The sequence below is a fragment of the Helianthus annuus genome, chromosome 17 (assembly GCF_002127325.2).
Source record: "Helianthus annuus cultivar XRQ/B chromosome 17, HanXRQr2.0-SUNRISE, whole genome shotgun sequence".
NCBI classification, from domain to species: Eukaryota; Viridiplantae; Streptophyta; class Magnoliopsida; order Asterales; family Asteraceae; genus Helianthus; species Helianthus annuus.
In genome coordinates this window covers 131,848,330-131,865,205 of record NC_035449.2, presented here as the reverse complement: position 1 = coordinate 131,865,205, position 16,876 = coordinate 131,848,330, and the positions used below count along the sequence as shown (strand labels likewise).

The window sequence follows — 16,876 nt, the reverse complement described above, 5'->3', positions numbered from 1 at the left end:
GTCTTTTTTACAATAACTCCACCCTTCATGCACATTCTATTATGCCATGATGTTGCAAATGTATTCAAACCCTTACACAACACATCAAAAAATTTGAAAAAAAAAAGTTAGCACAAAACGTCTGTAATTTAAGATTTAATGAAATGGAGTTCCCATGGGGTCCTGCATATTACTCTTCAAGAAATCATGTCATCTTCTTATTTGCGTTATCATACGCCTGCCTTATGGTGATCCAATTGACACTCCATGAAGATAATTTCACGCTGCAAATGGTGTTCATCAACCTCAATATGATCAACATTTCTCATATTCAATTTGTCACCGTTTTATGCTTTGCATCGGATCTAGCTCTAAAATTCAGGGGTATCCCAACAAAAGTTTTAGGGGTATCCTCGTATTTGTTTAGGAGTATCCTTTGTATAAAATCGGAAAAAAAAACCTACACTAAGGAAACGGAGTTGAGGTGGTAGCCCGTGCTACCCCTACTTCTACACTACATCCGCCACTGGTTTGCATGCATGGTGCAATAACAAAAACAACTTTATGCACCTTTGTAACGAGGAAAAATCCTTCTTTAACGGCCAATTGGAGCTTTCAAGGAATTGAATAGAGATGAGAGATGCGGTACCTACATGTGGTGGTGGTGGTGGTGGCAGTGGTGGGGTTTGACCAAAAGTTCCGAGGGGGCGGAAAATTTTACACTTCTAACCGAAACATTGGGGGCGGGTGCACCCCCACTTCACACTAAGCTACACCCTTGGGTGGTGGTGGTGGCCAGATATCTGGTCGGAGATGAAGGGGAAGAAGCGATGGAACCCGACTTCATGGATTTTTATGATTTTGGTTGTTTAGGGCTTTTATTTTAAATTCTAAGTTTTTTGTTTAATTATGGAAAAAAGAGTGACTGAAATGGAAAAAAGAGTGATTGAACTAAACACCTTTGGAATTTTTACGTGGACATCTTTCATGTAATGACATCTAACTTATTAAGTTCATGTAATGACATCTAACTTATAAAGTGGTTCGATTATGGTTTAGGAAATCAACTATGAAGCATTTAAGCCTACACTTATGGGCTTGAGTTTGGCCAGTTAGGAGGCCAAAGATTAAACAAATTTTGGCTTGTGTTTGGCTAGTTAGGCCCAAGATTAAACAAATTTGGGCTTGGGTTCGGCCAATTAGGTCCAAGAAGAAACAAATTAGGGCTTGAACAAGAATATAGATTCACACTAACGTTAATAAAAGCCTAGGCCTGTAAACGAACTAAACATTCATGAGCTGTTTGTGAACTTATTTGGCGGAAAGTTCGTTTATGTTCTTTCATTTAATAAACGAACCAACACAAACAAAAAATTTTATTCGTTTAAATGAACGAACATGAACACACCTTGTGTTTATTCATTTATGTTCGTGAACGTTCATTTATGTTATTTAAATTTTAGTAAATACATAAAATTGTATTTCATAATATTTAACTATATATACACTAACAGCGTGTTATTTATTTATATAAACTAAAAAATTTCTCCTACATTGCGGTGACGTAGAAACGTAAAGTAGCGCGAACTTATTGTCCAATGAAAACGTATTATATTTGATCCGACTTGTTTCCGATCAAAATTTATGAAAAAACGTATATAAAAATAAGCACAAAAATGTTTTATATCACGAAAACGTTTTATATTTGACCCGACTTATTTCCTAAAAAAATACGTCGAAACGTAAGAAAATAGTGTTTCTTTAAGTTAAAGGACGGTATTGCGTTGCGACGGCATCGACACATAAAGTAACTCGAATTTGTATTGTCTAATGAAAGCGTATTATATTTGACTTGACTCGTCTTCGAACAGTATTTACGTTAAACATAGCCCAACTAAAAACGTACATAAATATATGCACGAAAATGTATTATATTTGACTTAAAAAAATTACGTCGAAACGTAAACCAACTTGAATTTATACTGACATGTACATATATAAAAATAAGCACTTAAAATTCGAAGGGCTCAAAACGACATTTGATAAAATTTTTAGAAAGTAGAAGGAGTATGACTATAGAAACGGAAAGTTAAAGAGGTAAAGTAAAAAAAATGAAAAAAAAAGACAAAAATCCAAAAATATAAAAGCAAAAATAAAAGTTATTGGAGCTACAATAAACCCAAGTTGTATATTAATAATATTTATAATCATAATTAGATAATTTAATACTTGAATAATTCAATTATTATAGAATAGTCTTTGTTTTTCAATTCACTTGCATGCATTTGTGAAAATGGAAGAAACAAGCAATCATTAAGGAATTACAGATCATGGGAGATCAGTCTACCTTAGTCAATCATGTGGTCAGTGGCGAACCCAGAAATTTTTCTATGGGTGTGTAGAATATTTTTAAAAATTTTAGACCACCTAGATATATAAATAAAAAATTCGGTTCCGGTCGGGTCAGGTCATGTAAAACAAAAAAACATCAAACTAAAATTTATAACAATTTTAAAATTTTAGACCGCCTAGATATATTCCTTAATTTTCAAGTTTTAAATTTCAACTTTTCAAACCCTATACTAGAATCATATAATCAATAAGAGATTAAGAGACAACAAACCCATCCTATAAAGACTAGAACAACCCCAAATTATCTCAAAACACATAAAAGTTTAAACTTTTTAAATCCATCCTATTATCTCACGAGTCTTGAACAAAATCACATAAACATCAAAATAACAAAAAACAAAACATGTACCTGTTTGTGGCCGGAATTACGCTGTTTGTGGCCGAAATTTTGTAGTCGCCGTCGGGGTTGGGGTGTCGCAGGTTGCTGGTAGTGAGGTGAGGCAGAGGGAAGGGGGAGTCGCACAAAGCTCGCAGTCGATTGAGGTTTTTTTGTAAACTTGACTGATTTTGTTTAATTAAAGATGTATTTGGGTTGGGCTTGAATTTTATTAACTTATTGGACTTGATGGAATGAATTCAAGTTTTATTAAAGGGGTTAGTGGGCTAATTTGTTTACATAATTGGGTCGGGTTTCAATTCGTGTTCACAATTTTTTTATATAAATTCCTATCATTTTTTTCTAAGAGGTGCGGACGAAAATTTCCAAAGGGTGCGGTCGGGATTTTTCGCGAAAAATACCACTAAAATTTTTTTTTTCAAGGGGTGCGGCCGTCCACCCATACTATAGGGTAGGTCCGCCCCTAGATGTGGGATGACCCCATGACTTGCGTTAGGCCGGTAAACTGAAATTTTTAAACCCTTTTGTCACTGTCCCTTTTCTTATATTTATTGTAGCATGAATCCTTTTTAGTTGAGCATTGTCCAAACCAATGTAACGTGTCAAAGGTCTATTTTTTCTTGCATCTACATTCACTTTTACCTAAGATGATTTTTTTATTTAAAAATAACAACTGTAGTCCAATAAATGTGTGCCCATTTAGCACACTACACGTAGATTCCTGCCATTAAGATCCAGTTGTATGAGAAGGATGATTAATAAAATCCAATATAATATCTAACTGAAAACTATTTAAGTAATTTAAATACAGATGCATGAATGGATGGGAGGTACACACTCCTATCATAAAATTGAATATATTTAACTAAAAATATTTATGTTTAATAATTGAATCTTAGATTAAACTAGTAAATAGATCCGTGCGCGTTGCGACGCGGGTACATTTTAAACCTCGAATGGATTAGTACAAACGTTATGTGATGCGTTCACCATATGAAAGCGCACGTTTTGACGTATCCAAGTTAACTCAATAGCATCCTGATATTGGATCAAGATTACCTAAAACAATCAAATTTTTAATGTACAATCATAACGTATCTATATGTGACCGATTCACATATAGGAAATATACTGAAAAAAGCATTAAATACGTATAAATGGAAAACTGACAGGTGTAATCAAAAGACATAATCACATCAAGGATTGAAATTTTACTTGTAGCACGTTGAAACATCGAGTGGGTTAGTCCAACGTTATACGATGCGTTAACCATATGAAAAACGTGTGTGTTAACGTATCCAATCTAACTTAGTGTAATCTATATAAGCATTGCGGTTGGATTAAAAAGTAAAGTAAATCGAATTTAAACCGTACAAAAGAAACATAATTGACCTCAGGTTAGTTGAAATGATTTATGAAGTGATGTAAATGCATAGGTGTCCAATTAGTAATTGTTCAACCGCGAAAAGATAAATGGGGGATCACAAAATTTACGTTATGCAAATTTAACAAAACCATATCCCTTTGACCAACCCGTGTTGGCATCGGTCACAACTTTGGCCCCTCTAACAGACGGATATTGAGTCCTGAAAGTCTCTTGTAATAGATGACCGGTAACGTCAGGTGCTAAATCACCTACGAAAATAGAATGTTCCGGACCGGCATCGGGTCGTCGTTCTCCTATTCCTAAAGACGCCCAGTTTAACCTGAAAGTTAACTCGGTTCCCGGAACTTGTGTTCCGTTGTATGTTTGAAGAACGGTTTCTGGTGTAGCGTGTGAAGCGAATTCCACAAATCCGTAACCTTCTGGAAGGCACCTTGATTGAAAGGACCTGTAAATGCATTATATATGTCATAACCAATAACAAAATTTTGGATCCATAATTTTCAAAGGTCAGGGCTATACAAACACCAGTCATACACTATCCAAACACCACTATACGGGCTGTATGATCATATGAGCCGTATGACATGCAAGAAATGGTCATATGGATTGTATGAGAGACCATATGAGGTTGTGCTTGCCAAATCATACAGTCTGATGTGTTTGATTACCACAAAAATGACAATTTGATACTGAGGCACTGACAAAGTCATGAACCGTACGACCATTCTTCGCCCTATCATACGACCTGTATGATGTGACCGGCTCCGAGGTGCACCTAGGAAAAATTCCTTCGGGTGCGCACCTAGACCCTGACGTGCTTGTCGTGGTACACGCAAATTTAATCCCAATAACAACTAAATAGATAGCGGTAAGTGGGTATCGAACACAGGGAGTTTGTGGAATATGTGCTATCTCGATGTATGTCTAACTTCACTAAAGTAAACTAAATTGAAAGAAAAATAAATTCAAGAGTGGGTTTGATTGGTTGATTTTTAAAACTAAGATTAACTAATTAAATTGCAAAAGAAAAGTTTTGGTTGTAAACAATTAGAGACGAGTGACCATCTTTAGTTTCCGGTTTGCTTCAACATTTGTGCTATTATTCACTAGAAAGAACTACATAGACATAGTTCATGTGCAATTACTTGTTTTGATGAAAGGGAACTAAGTACTCAGATTCCTAGAACGTGAGGATGTTACCCGATGACCAATTGACCCTTACCCGATCCTAGTTCTACCCATGATATCTCGATTGCCAACGGCACCAAGAACGTATGGTTTCAAAATAGAATAATCATAAGCATCAACAATTTACAAGCAAATAAGAACACACCATGATTGTAACGCTCCGCGTTTTCATAACCTTCCTAATTTAGAAACCGAGTCTTAAAAATCTATTTTTAGAAGCTTGCCTCTTGCAAATTATAATCCGTCGTATCGTCGAAAATATTTTATCTTTATTTATTTATTTATTTATTTATTTAACTCGTTATAAATACGGTTATTTATCAATCCTATTTCCATTAATTAATTAAATTAATTAATATTACTATTTAAAAAAAAGGGGGGGTTTAATTTTATATTAACCTAGTCAGTCTCGTGAGAGATTAAAGTTAATAAACTAACCAAGTTAGTTTGTTATTAAATTAGTTCTTTTCTTTTTAACAACATAACTTACCTGTCTATTTAAAACCCTATCTATTTCATTTGTTGAAAACCCTCAATCCTTTTCTCCACCAGCCGACACTCACTTATATTTCCCCCATTTTCTTGTCCCTGCTCCTTCTTCTTCATCTTTTAGAAGTGAAACCCTATTAAACACACACAAGAGTGATACATGTACTCCTGATCCTACACACACAAGTGCCTTTAAATCTACAGACTCATCTACCTGATCCCCTCTCAATCTCCCTCATCCTTTCCCTCTATGACCGGTGACTGGATACACGGTGAAGACAAGGAACTCCGGTGGTTTTCCAATAAGGTGCTCCCTTCACCTTACCACACCTCCTCACCCCCTCCTTCCTTCGATTGATGAGCGACCACCACCACCACTGCGTGAAGACGAACACGAAGAGAGAGAGAGGGAGACGAGAAGACAGAGCAGAGAAGGAAGAGGGCTACGATGACGGTTGTGCCGCCCCGGCGAGGCACTCAAGCGACGACGCCGCCGTCAGTGGCGGCGACGGTGATGGCGGTTCGCGGCAATGGTTTGGGTTCGGTTCAAAATTTGTTTAACTTGGTTCAACATAACAACTTCGGGTCAGTTTTCGCATTCGGGTCAAATGTTGTTAAAGGCAGTCGACTCCGGTCGACATCATGTTCACTTTGTTTCGGTTCAGGTTAGTCTTGGTTCATACTTTAGTTGTTATTCCTATTCAAGTCTCGTAAATCCTTTCGTTATTCAGCAGGTTCGGGTTCTGTACAATCGGATTCGGTTCGGTGTTCGGGTCAAATCTGGTCAAAGCGGGTCAACCGTGGTCTCGGTGCCGTCTGGTTACGGGTTCGGGTCATTGGGTTAAACATGAGACGTGATATTTTAACGATGCTAATATCTCGATTATATTGTTTAATATCTTCGTTATCACAAAACCGCATCTTATATAATTTGTGAACATAATAGAAATATATGTATATATATGTTGTATTGTTTTGTTTATTGTTCATTGAATTCTGAAGATTTTGACGACAACTTGCATTGTCGGGATCGTCCAAAAACAAAGGAAACTCTGCCCGATTTTCGTAAAATTTCGTAAAATGAAACGCGTTAGTTTATAAAGCGAAATCTATCAAATTCGACTATCTTTTCTATAAAACAGATATAAATATATAATTATTTTATCTTAGTATTATTGTTATTATTTATTTATTCAGTTATTATTATTATTATTTTTTTTTTAAAACATTTCATCGATACTTTTGAAAGAATTAATTTAGAAATATTACTTAAACTACATAAATTTTATATACATATATTTTTATATATATTTACGTTTATATCAACTAGAAATACTTTAAGTTCCAATTCAAATCCTCGGTCGTAAATTCGTTACTCATACGCCATCGTTTGCCCATATAGGGTGACCACGGTGTTCCATCCTCCTAATCTCATACACTTGTCAACAATTGGATAATCGGAAGACTTAGCAATATTGTGAGTATACTCGTACTTTTCCCCTTTTTACTTTTACCACTTTTGGGGTGTAACATGTTTACCTATTGAAACTTACACATGAACTTTTGTCTAAACACATGAACATTCCTATAACATGCTTGTATATGTGATGGCTTGATACTTTAAATTTGGGTGATTCTTATGTGTTGAACTTATCATTAACTTCGTACGAGCCAAACCGTGACATATGTAGCGCTATAGGATTAACGACCCGCCTCTACTGAAACTTTGGTTATGTCATGAGCAAGTTGCGTTTTCTTGGTTTGATATGTTAGACACATGCCATATTTAATGTTTATCTTGAATCGCATGTTTGTTATGAGGAATTGTTCAAAAACCTATCTTTTGCTATGTATGTATCAAACTTGTATACTCGCCTTTGCTTTTGCATTGACTTTATTTTAACATGTTACAGGTGGATGTTGACGATGCTTGGAATCTAGTAGGATGCTTAGATACACACCTAAAAGAATTGTATTCATATGGTGTTATTTTATTATTCATGTTGTTGTATTTTGTTTCAAAACCTTGTAATTGATTCTTTAGAAATGGAATGAAATGACTATTTAAATACTTGTCACAATTATTAACGTTATGATGTCTCGAGCAATCTTCACACTTCGTCTCATCCCAATGTTTCCGCCATTGGTTGGGGTGTGACAGATTGGTATCAGAGCCATAACTATAGGGAATTAGGAAAAGTAGGAATGCTTTAACCTAGTCTATAGTTTTAGAGCTTTATTCTCATGTTTTGCTTGAAACTACTTGCATGCTATCTTATTTGTCTTTATTTATTCTCTTTTCATCTTTCAAACCTACATGTCACTTATGTGTTAACACTTCACATGCTATACTTGTTTTATTACGTGTTAATAATTGTTCCGTTGTTCGATTCTTTATGTGTATTCTTAACATATTTCACTATGTGTTGGTACTTGTGTTATTGTCCTATTCTTTATGTACCGTTCTTGATGTGCATTCTTATGTGTTTATATTTGTTTGCGTGTTCCTTTAACATACTCCCCTTTACTAAAGCATCTTACTCGATTTTTCTTAAACTCGAAAACACTCATGTTATACGAACGAGACGAGTTTACCAAAATAGGCGTGAAACCCACAATTTGGTAAACGACTCTCATCCCACGTGATTCTAATTTTTGCACGAAATTCACCATTTAGTTAGGAGTGAAATCCATATCTTAATGGGAATTTCAAATTCAATTTCTAGTGGACCCTCGTTAACGTGTCGAAATTAAATTTTGACCCAACGAGTACCAACCACACTTAGGGTACGAAGTCGTCAAGCTAGGGGTGAAACCCGCACCTCGTCGACTAGTCCCACTCCTTGATTTTCATAAATCCCGCCAAGTCTAGAAATTTTCGATGGATTGGGAACATGTAATAACTGGAAGGGTGAATACCGTTAACCGAGATATCGGCGAGAGTATTCCATCTATTAGGCCAAAGCATGTTTCTTAATTCCAAAAGATCTTTCGATCACTTTGGTTAGTCAACGTTCCGTTTTGGAACCATCCGAGTTTCTTTTATCAAACTTACGCTTTATTATTTTCGATCTTTTGTCCCTTTTGAACAATTTTTCGAGATTTCATCTTTGCGCAACATCATACTCTTACTTTTCATACGATCATTCATTATTAGCATACATAAGTTTACGAAATTTTATTTACACTTCTTGCAACAACAAATGGAGACATGTCATCAAGATAGGAGTGATTCCCTTACCTTGACGACTAACTCCGTTTCATTTCTCACCTCACAACGACCTCACCAATGAGTTAGGGGTGATTCCCTTACCAAGGTGATCGTTACCAACGCTTTCTTTTAATAGGCTATATTATGTAAACACGATCATGTTTATACCTAAATCATTTATCATGTATTTCAAAATGCTTCATTTATTTAAACGTACCTCTTATTCTATAATCTATTTTCACATCACTCGCATACACAAAAATTTTAATGTTACCATAAACGCTTGTTCCTCAATTTTCGAAATTTCACGAAATACTACTTGTCAGCCTAGTCGGTCTAATAAATCCGTTGCCCACAAATTCACCAATCAACGTAAATATCGAAACACGCTCCTCTCACACCATTAAACTAGAGATTTTTATTTTCAATTGAGAATCAAATCAACTTTGTCGCACACGCCTATAAAATATTACCAGTATTATTTAAGCATTTACTAAAACTCCTTTTCAAAAACCAATAAAACATTTTTTTTCAACAATCACTAAGTTCATGTACCAAATTCCTTTTTCTAAGGATCAACTTTTTCACAAGAAGCTGTAAGTTTCAAAATTCTCTAACACAAAGTTACTTAAAACGATGCAAACTTATTAATCTCTAGAAATTTTTTTCAAAACCTCACTCGATACGCCAATTAAATTCAAAACACGTGGGCAAGGAAACTTCATAAGAACCGGCAAATTCGCAACTACGTAAATTCTTTTAAAACCATAATAGGCATTTCCATTCTTTTACAAAGTATCATTTCGCATAATCAAAAGATGTTTTCTTTTATATTCTCCTTACATTCATAAACTAGATTTTTACATTCCATGACAACTCAATCTATTTTAACTTCGCATTTTGCGCGAACCACTATATATGCATATCGTTTTACACGTTTTAGTCAATATCTCACAACAATCTCACGCGTGTCACTCGTTCACTTTTTCTTTCATACTCAAAACTTTTGATATTTTACGCGCATAAACTCGTGTATTCGATTTATACTATAAACAAAATCATTATTTTCTACATCCATGCTTATACATTTTACGCCTTCACTTATGTTCACACCTACACATTTATGTTATAATCACGATTCAAAACTCGTACGTTTTACGTTAATAAATACACTCACAATTATACACTTACGTTGTCCTTACATTCATGTCTATACTACATTCGTATTCATATTCATATTCATACGCTTTATGTTCCCATTTGCACTTACACAACCTTGTTACACCTATATTCATATTCATATCTATGCTCATACAACTTATGTTCACACTGATACTTGTATTTATACTCATACGCCTTGTGTTTACGCTTATACTCATGTTGTACTCGCATTTATACTCATTTTTTTTCATACTTTTTATTATTATACTTATACACATACTACTTATATGTTTTTATGCTTATGCTTGTACACATACTACTTATACGTTTATGATTATGCTCATACATACATGCGTATTCATACTTAAACTTATGCTCATACTTTCATTCATAAACATGATTTATACATTCGTACCTATACACGAGCGTAATCCGAGGGATTCGCTTGCGTGGGTCCCATACATACTTAAGCATGGACTTGCGTACATACTACATTCTTATACGTACATGATCTTACTTTTTCACATTTATGAATACCCTGATTCATACACAATAGTACAAGCTATGCGGATCATGCGACGATCAACATAATCGCGGGTGCACACGGGATTATAGTGATGGGCGTATGAAAACCATAGAGTGTACTACTGCGTATGGTAAGACACGGAACGTAACATGACACCGAATACGAGATCGACGTAACGTGGTTAAAACATGGTGGATACGCCGTTGGTACTTCCTATATATAAGTGTTTTTCACTATGTTACAAAGATTTCGTAAAACGTGCCATAAGAAATTCAGTGTTTTGCAGACCTACTTAGACCTGACACGTAAACTTTAAATAACTCACAAACGCATTATATCCGGTTATCCACGACGAGACCTCATTCTTAACGCACTACTTTCGTCTATCTGATACTTGTGCTATTCTTATACTCATTATCGCTATTAGATCAATCGTCCACCCTTATACCTCAATTATTCTCCGTTGTCTCAAACCCCAAAGCCTCAATTCTAAATAACCCTTTTCGGCTTGCCAAAACCCTTTCGAGTCTTCCTATTGAACAAATTTCGGGACGAAATTTCCTAAAGGAGGGGAGACTGTAACGCTCCGCGTTTTCATAACCTTCCTAATTTAGAAACCGAGTCTTAAAAATCTATTTTTAGAAGCTTGCCTCTTGCAAATTATAATCCGTCGTATCGTCGAAAATATTTTATCTTTATTTATTTATTTATTTATTTATTTAACTCGTTATAAATACGGTTATTTATCAATCCTATTTCCATTAATTAATTAAATTAATTAATATTACTATTTAAAAAAAAAGGGGGGTTTAATTTTATATTAACCTAGTCAGTCTCGTGAGATATTAAAGTTAATAAACTAACCAAGTTAGTTTGTTATTAAATTAGTTCTTTTCTTTTTAACAACATAACTTACATGTCTATTTAAAACCCTATCTATTTCATTTGTTGAAAACCCTCAATCCTTTTCTCCACCAGCCGACACCCACTTATATTTCCCCCATTTTCTTGTCCCTGCTCCTTCTTCTTCATCTTTTAGAAGTGAAACCCTATTAAACACACACAAGAGTGATACATGTACTCCTGATCCTACACACACAAGTGCCTTTAAATCTACAGACTCATCTACCTGATCCCCTCTCGATCTCCCTTATCCTTTCCCTCTATGACCGGTGACTGGATACACGGTGAAGACAAGGAACTCCGGTGGTTTTCCAATAAGGTGCTCCCTTCACCTTACCACACCTCCTCACCCCCTCCTTCCTTCGATTGATGAGCGACCACCACCACCACTGCGTGAAGACGAACACGAAGAGAGAGAGAGAGAGACGAGAAGACAGAGCAGAGAAGGAAGAGGGCTACGATGAAGGTTGTGCCGCCCCGGCGAGGCACTCAGGCGACGACGCCGCCGTCAGTGGCGGCGACGGTGATGGCGGTTCGCGGCAATGGTTTGGGTTCGGTTCAAAATTTGTTTAACTTGGTTCAACATAACAACTTCGGGTCAGTTTTCGCATTCGGGTCAAATGTTGTTAAAGGCAGTCGACTCCGGTCGACATCATGTTCACTTTGTTTCGGTTCAGGTTAGTCTTGGTTCATACTTTAGTTGTTATTCCTATTCAAGTCTCGTAAATCCTTTCGTTATTCAGCAGGTTCGGGTTCTGTACAATCGGATCCGGTTCGGTGTTCGGGTCAAATCTGGTCAAAGCGGGTCAACCGTGGTCTCGGTGCCGTCTGGTTACGGGTTCGGGTCATTGGGTTAAACATGAGACGTGATATTTTAACGATGCTAATATCTCGATTATATTGTTTAATATCTTCGTTATCACAAAACCGCATCTTATATAATTTGTGAACATAATAGAAATATATGTATATATATGTTGTATTGTTTTGTTTATTGTTCATTGAATTCTGAAGATTTTGACGACAACTTGCATTGTCGGGATCGTCCAAAAACAAAGGAAACTCTGCCCGATTTTCGTAAAATTTCGTAAAATGAAACGCGTTAGTTTATAAAGCGAAATCTATCAAATTCGACTATCTTTTCTATAAAACAGATATAAATATATAATTATTTTATCTTAGTATTATTGTTATTATTTATTTATTCAGTTATTATTATTATTATTTTTTTTTTAAAACATTTCATCGATACTTTTGAAAGAATTAATTTAGAAATATTACTTAAACTACATAAATTTTATATACATATATTTTTATATATATTTACGTTTATATCAACTAGAAATACTTTAAGTTCCAATTCAAATCCTCGGTCGTAAATTCGTTACTCATACGCCATCGTTTGCCCATATAGGGTGACCACGGTGTTCCATCCTCCTAATCTCATACACTTGTCAACAATTGGATAATCGGAAGACTTAGCAATATTGTGAGTATACTCGTACTTTTCCCCTTTTTACTTTTACCACTTTTGGGGTGTAACATGTTTACCTATTGAAACTTACACATGAACTTTTGTCTAAACACATGAACATTCCTATAACATGCTTGTATATGTGATGGCTTGATACTTTAAATTTGGGTGATTCTTATGTGTTGAACTTATCATTAACTTCGTACGAGCCAAACCGTGACATATGTAGCGCTATAGGATTAACGACCCGCCTCTACTGAAACTTTGGTTATGTCATGAGCAAGTTGCGTTTTCTTGGTTTGATATGTTAGACACATGCCATATTTAATGTTTATCTTGAATCGCATGTTTGTTATGAGGAATTGTTCAAAAACCTATCTTTTGCTATGTATGTATCAACGCCTTTGCTTTTGCATTGACTTTATTTTAACATGTTACAGGTGGATGTTGACGATGCTTGGAATCTAGTAGGATGCTTAGATACACACCTAAAAGAATTGTATTCATATGGTGTTATTTTATTATTCATGTTGTTGTATTTTGTTTCAAAACCTTGTAATTGATTCTTTAGAAATGGAATGAAATGACTATTTAAATACTTGTCACAATTATTAACGTTATGATGTCTCGAGCAATCTTCACACTTCGTCTCATCCCGATGTTTCCGCCATTGGTTGGGGTGTGACAATGATAAATAAAACATAAATTCAATTTACCATTCTAGAAATATGAAATCAAGCACAATTGTCTCTACAAACCTTCAACTAAAGATGACCATAAAGAGTTTAGCCATCCATGACTTGGACAATCATCATCACATACATATCAATGTTCATAGGAATTAAAAACACTAACAAGATGTTTAGAAATTGTTTCCAACTCTCTAGAACACCCAAAATTCGTCTCCAAAGTGTATGTAACCGAATGGGAATGATTGGACTTGAAAGGGCATCATAAATCCGCATTAAAAGGTGGAAGTTACACATTTACGTAGGTCAGCGCCGTAAGCTACGGTGGCCACCGTAGCTTACGATGGCTTGGAATGGCTTATGGTGGCTTTAAACTGTCATACGGTGACAAAAAGTGCCAGTGAGCCCCGTAAGCTACGCCAATGGCCGTAGCTTACGACAGGCTTCAGCCAGAAAACTTGTTTTCAGCATAACTTTTTCGTTTCAACTCCGTTTTCTTCACCGTTTCGCCTACGTTCTCGTAATTTCGTCCTCTCTCATGCTATCCTCTTAATTCTTCAATTCCAAAAATTGATTTTTTCATTTATTCTCCGTGTTCCTTCCATTTTAAGTTCCATTTGCACCTGCACGTCCAAACAACTAGTAGTTACCAAGTTCAAACAATTAAACGTGTAAAGCATGGGATTTTAATCTTTTTAAGGCACTTAAGGGTTGTCCTACGGACCACCCGTCAAACCCCTCAAGGCCTCAAGAGAGGCCAGGCACAGGGAAATCGGCTTGCTGCCATCCAGGCACTTTGGCGATCTTCAAGTGATGCTTATCGTGGGCCATCGCTTTTTAAGTGCAACAACTGCTGGTGTAGACTTTTGGGACTGGTGTTTGTATATTCCTCCTCACCCGTACGAAGTTTACAGTCGTCTAATGGGAACATATACACTTAATTCCAAACCTAATTCTCTCCGACTTCAAAATTCATATTATTTTTTGGCACAATTACACAAAAGCTATTTTGAGCCAAGTAATGATCGTTCTGAACGAAAAGAATATTCCATTGGTTCATGAAATACCTAATCAAGTCAAAATGCTTGATCTTATCGGCGATCAAATAAGGCTTCAGATAATCTTATCGGATTTCTTGATCAGCGCTGCAAACCATGCACCGTCACCCGATGGTTGGGTGGAAATCAAAGTGTCCCCCGGGCTCAGGATAAGTTAAAAATAGAGACCTAATTTCTGACAGAAGATGACAACATGTTTTCGTGGTGTAACAATGAAACCCTAAACATAAGCAGGAATTCATAAAAGAAGAGATGTGACCTCCTTAGTGGGGCGAACCAGGAATGAAGGTAGGACTCATTGGCCCAGTAGGGTAAATCGCTAATCCAGAGGGTACGGATTTCTTCGTGAGACGTCGGTTGGTGGTAGGGTTGCGACGGTGGCGGCGGCGGTGCTCCGTAAGCGTACTGTGGTTGCAGTTGTGCGCTCATCATCCATGGCTGTTGCGCACCCTGTGCTTCCATCGTCGTAGATTTCGTCCAAACATTTGTGTTCTCCGGTTGTGGTAAATGATGGTGGTGCAGAATCCATCCATTACGAAAAAGGAAAAATAGAACAAATAATAGTATGACATGTGTCTTTTGTTGGTGGCAAAGGCCACCGACTTTGTACTTAGTATATAGAATGACTGTATAGTCAAATAATTTGCAAAAGTTATTCATTATTTATAAGAAAATACGGTGTGGTTGATGTTTCATAACCTTCATGTCATCACTATCTCTTCCATTCTCCATTTCCGGCCAGGAAATGATGTATGTGCTTCATGAACGAGAGAGAGTGAGATAAAGTGAAAGAGAAAGCAGTCGTAAGCATCGTGGAGATATCCACGATCTTCATAATTCATGAGGGTGGGGTCGGTGTTCACTGGTGGTCATGATGCCACATCAGCGCTCATGACACCCTAAACAATCCCACACCCCATAGCCTAAGTATTTAGCCACTTAAAAATCCTAGGAATACCCTATTATGCGTGCACGCGCTTAGGTGTTTCCGTGAATGGATGGAGTGAACCTCAGTTTTATTTTTATTTTTTAACTTAAATTTATAGATAAGTGTTGTATTCTTCCTTTATTCTTTCAATTTAAATTATAAAACTTATACTTTAGTTATGTTGTTTGGGCATTTATGCAATTTTTAAAGATTTTTTTTTTTTTTTTTGCATATATTCATGATGATTTTGTAAAATAAAAATCAAAATTTATAAAATTTACAAAAACCGAAACAAAGCACACACCGTCTCCTCTTTGCCTCTCCTCACCTCGTTAAACCCCCATGACCCCGCCCTAACCACTTAATTTTGTTAGATTTTTTTATAAAAATCAATTAAAATCAATATATATTCCGATAGAGGTGTACAAATTTTCGTTAGAACTTTATAAGAGTCTATTTTATTCTCGTTTTTAAACATGAAAATGAAGTCAACTATAAGTGGGTCAAAAGCATGGATCTACAACAATAGGTATGTGGTGAATGAAAAACGTGTTAAACCAGTTTTTGTGAAAATGAGCTAGAGGTTTTTTTTTATATATAAGTTGTATTTTACATACTGGTTACCAGTTATAATATATAATAACCACCGATGGAGCTGTTTTGAAAGATAACCCAAGAATTAAAGTAGCTGATTGTGACTTTTAAAGAAAATGACACATCATATCCTGACCCAAAGTGTGAATATGTAAAATGGTTGACCAAATTGGTCATTAGTAGTTTGTCATCTTCAAAATACTTTTGGTAATCAGGAACTAGGTGGAAAGTTACAAAAACATTTTGGCGATTTTAGTAAGGAGGACGGAGTCATAGCGGTGAATCATTCGTGGAATGGCATTCACCGATCGGTGAATGCTAGCTGGCTCCAAATCAGTGAGCGGTGAGGGTGTTGTGCGGTGAGTAGTCACCGATTGTTTGAGTGGGATTGATTGAGGAATATAGCCGTTACCTATCCGATGAAACTATCCGTTTATAAAAAAAATCAACTTTTCTTTATAAAAACAACACCATTCAACACCATTTCTCATCATTCTCTTCTCCATCCAACGATTTTCTAAAAAAAATCACTTCTTCCAT

General features: G+C 35.9%; 1 protein-coding gene across 1 annotated transcript; it reads right to left on the bottom strand.

The window, feature by feature from the left end:
- Positions 1-4,223: 4,223 nt before the first annotated feature.
- Positions 4,224-15,276, bottom strand: LOC110925503 (polyadenylate-binding protein RBP47B'-like). Its single transcript, XM_035986313.1, has 2 exons — positions 15,092-15,276; positions 4,224-4,560 (listed from the first exon to the last, which is right to left on the bottom strand). The coding sequence occupies exons 1-2, from the start codon at positions 15,274-15,276 to the stop codon at positions 4,224-4,226; spliced, it is 522 nt and encodes a 173-aa protein (XP_035842206.1).
- Positions 15,277-16,876: the final 1,600 nt, after the last annotated feature.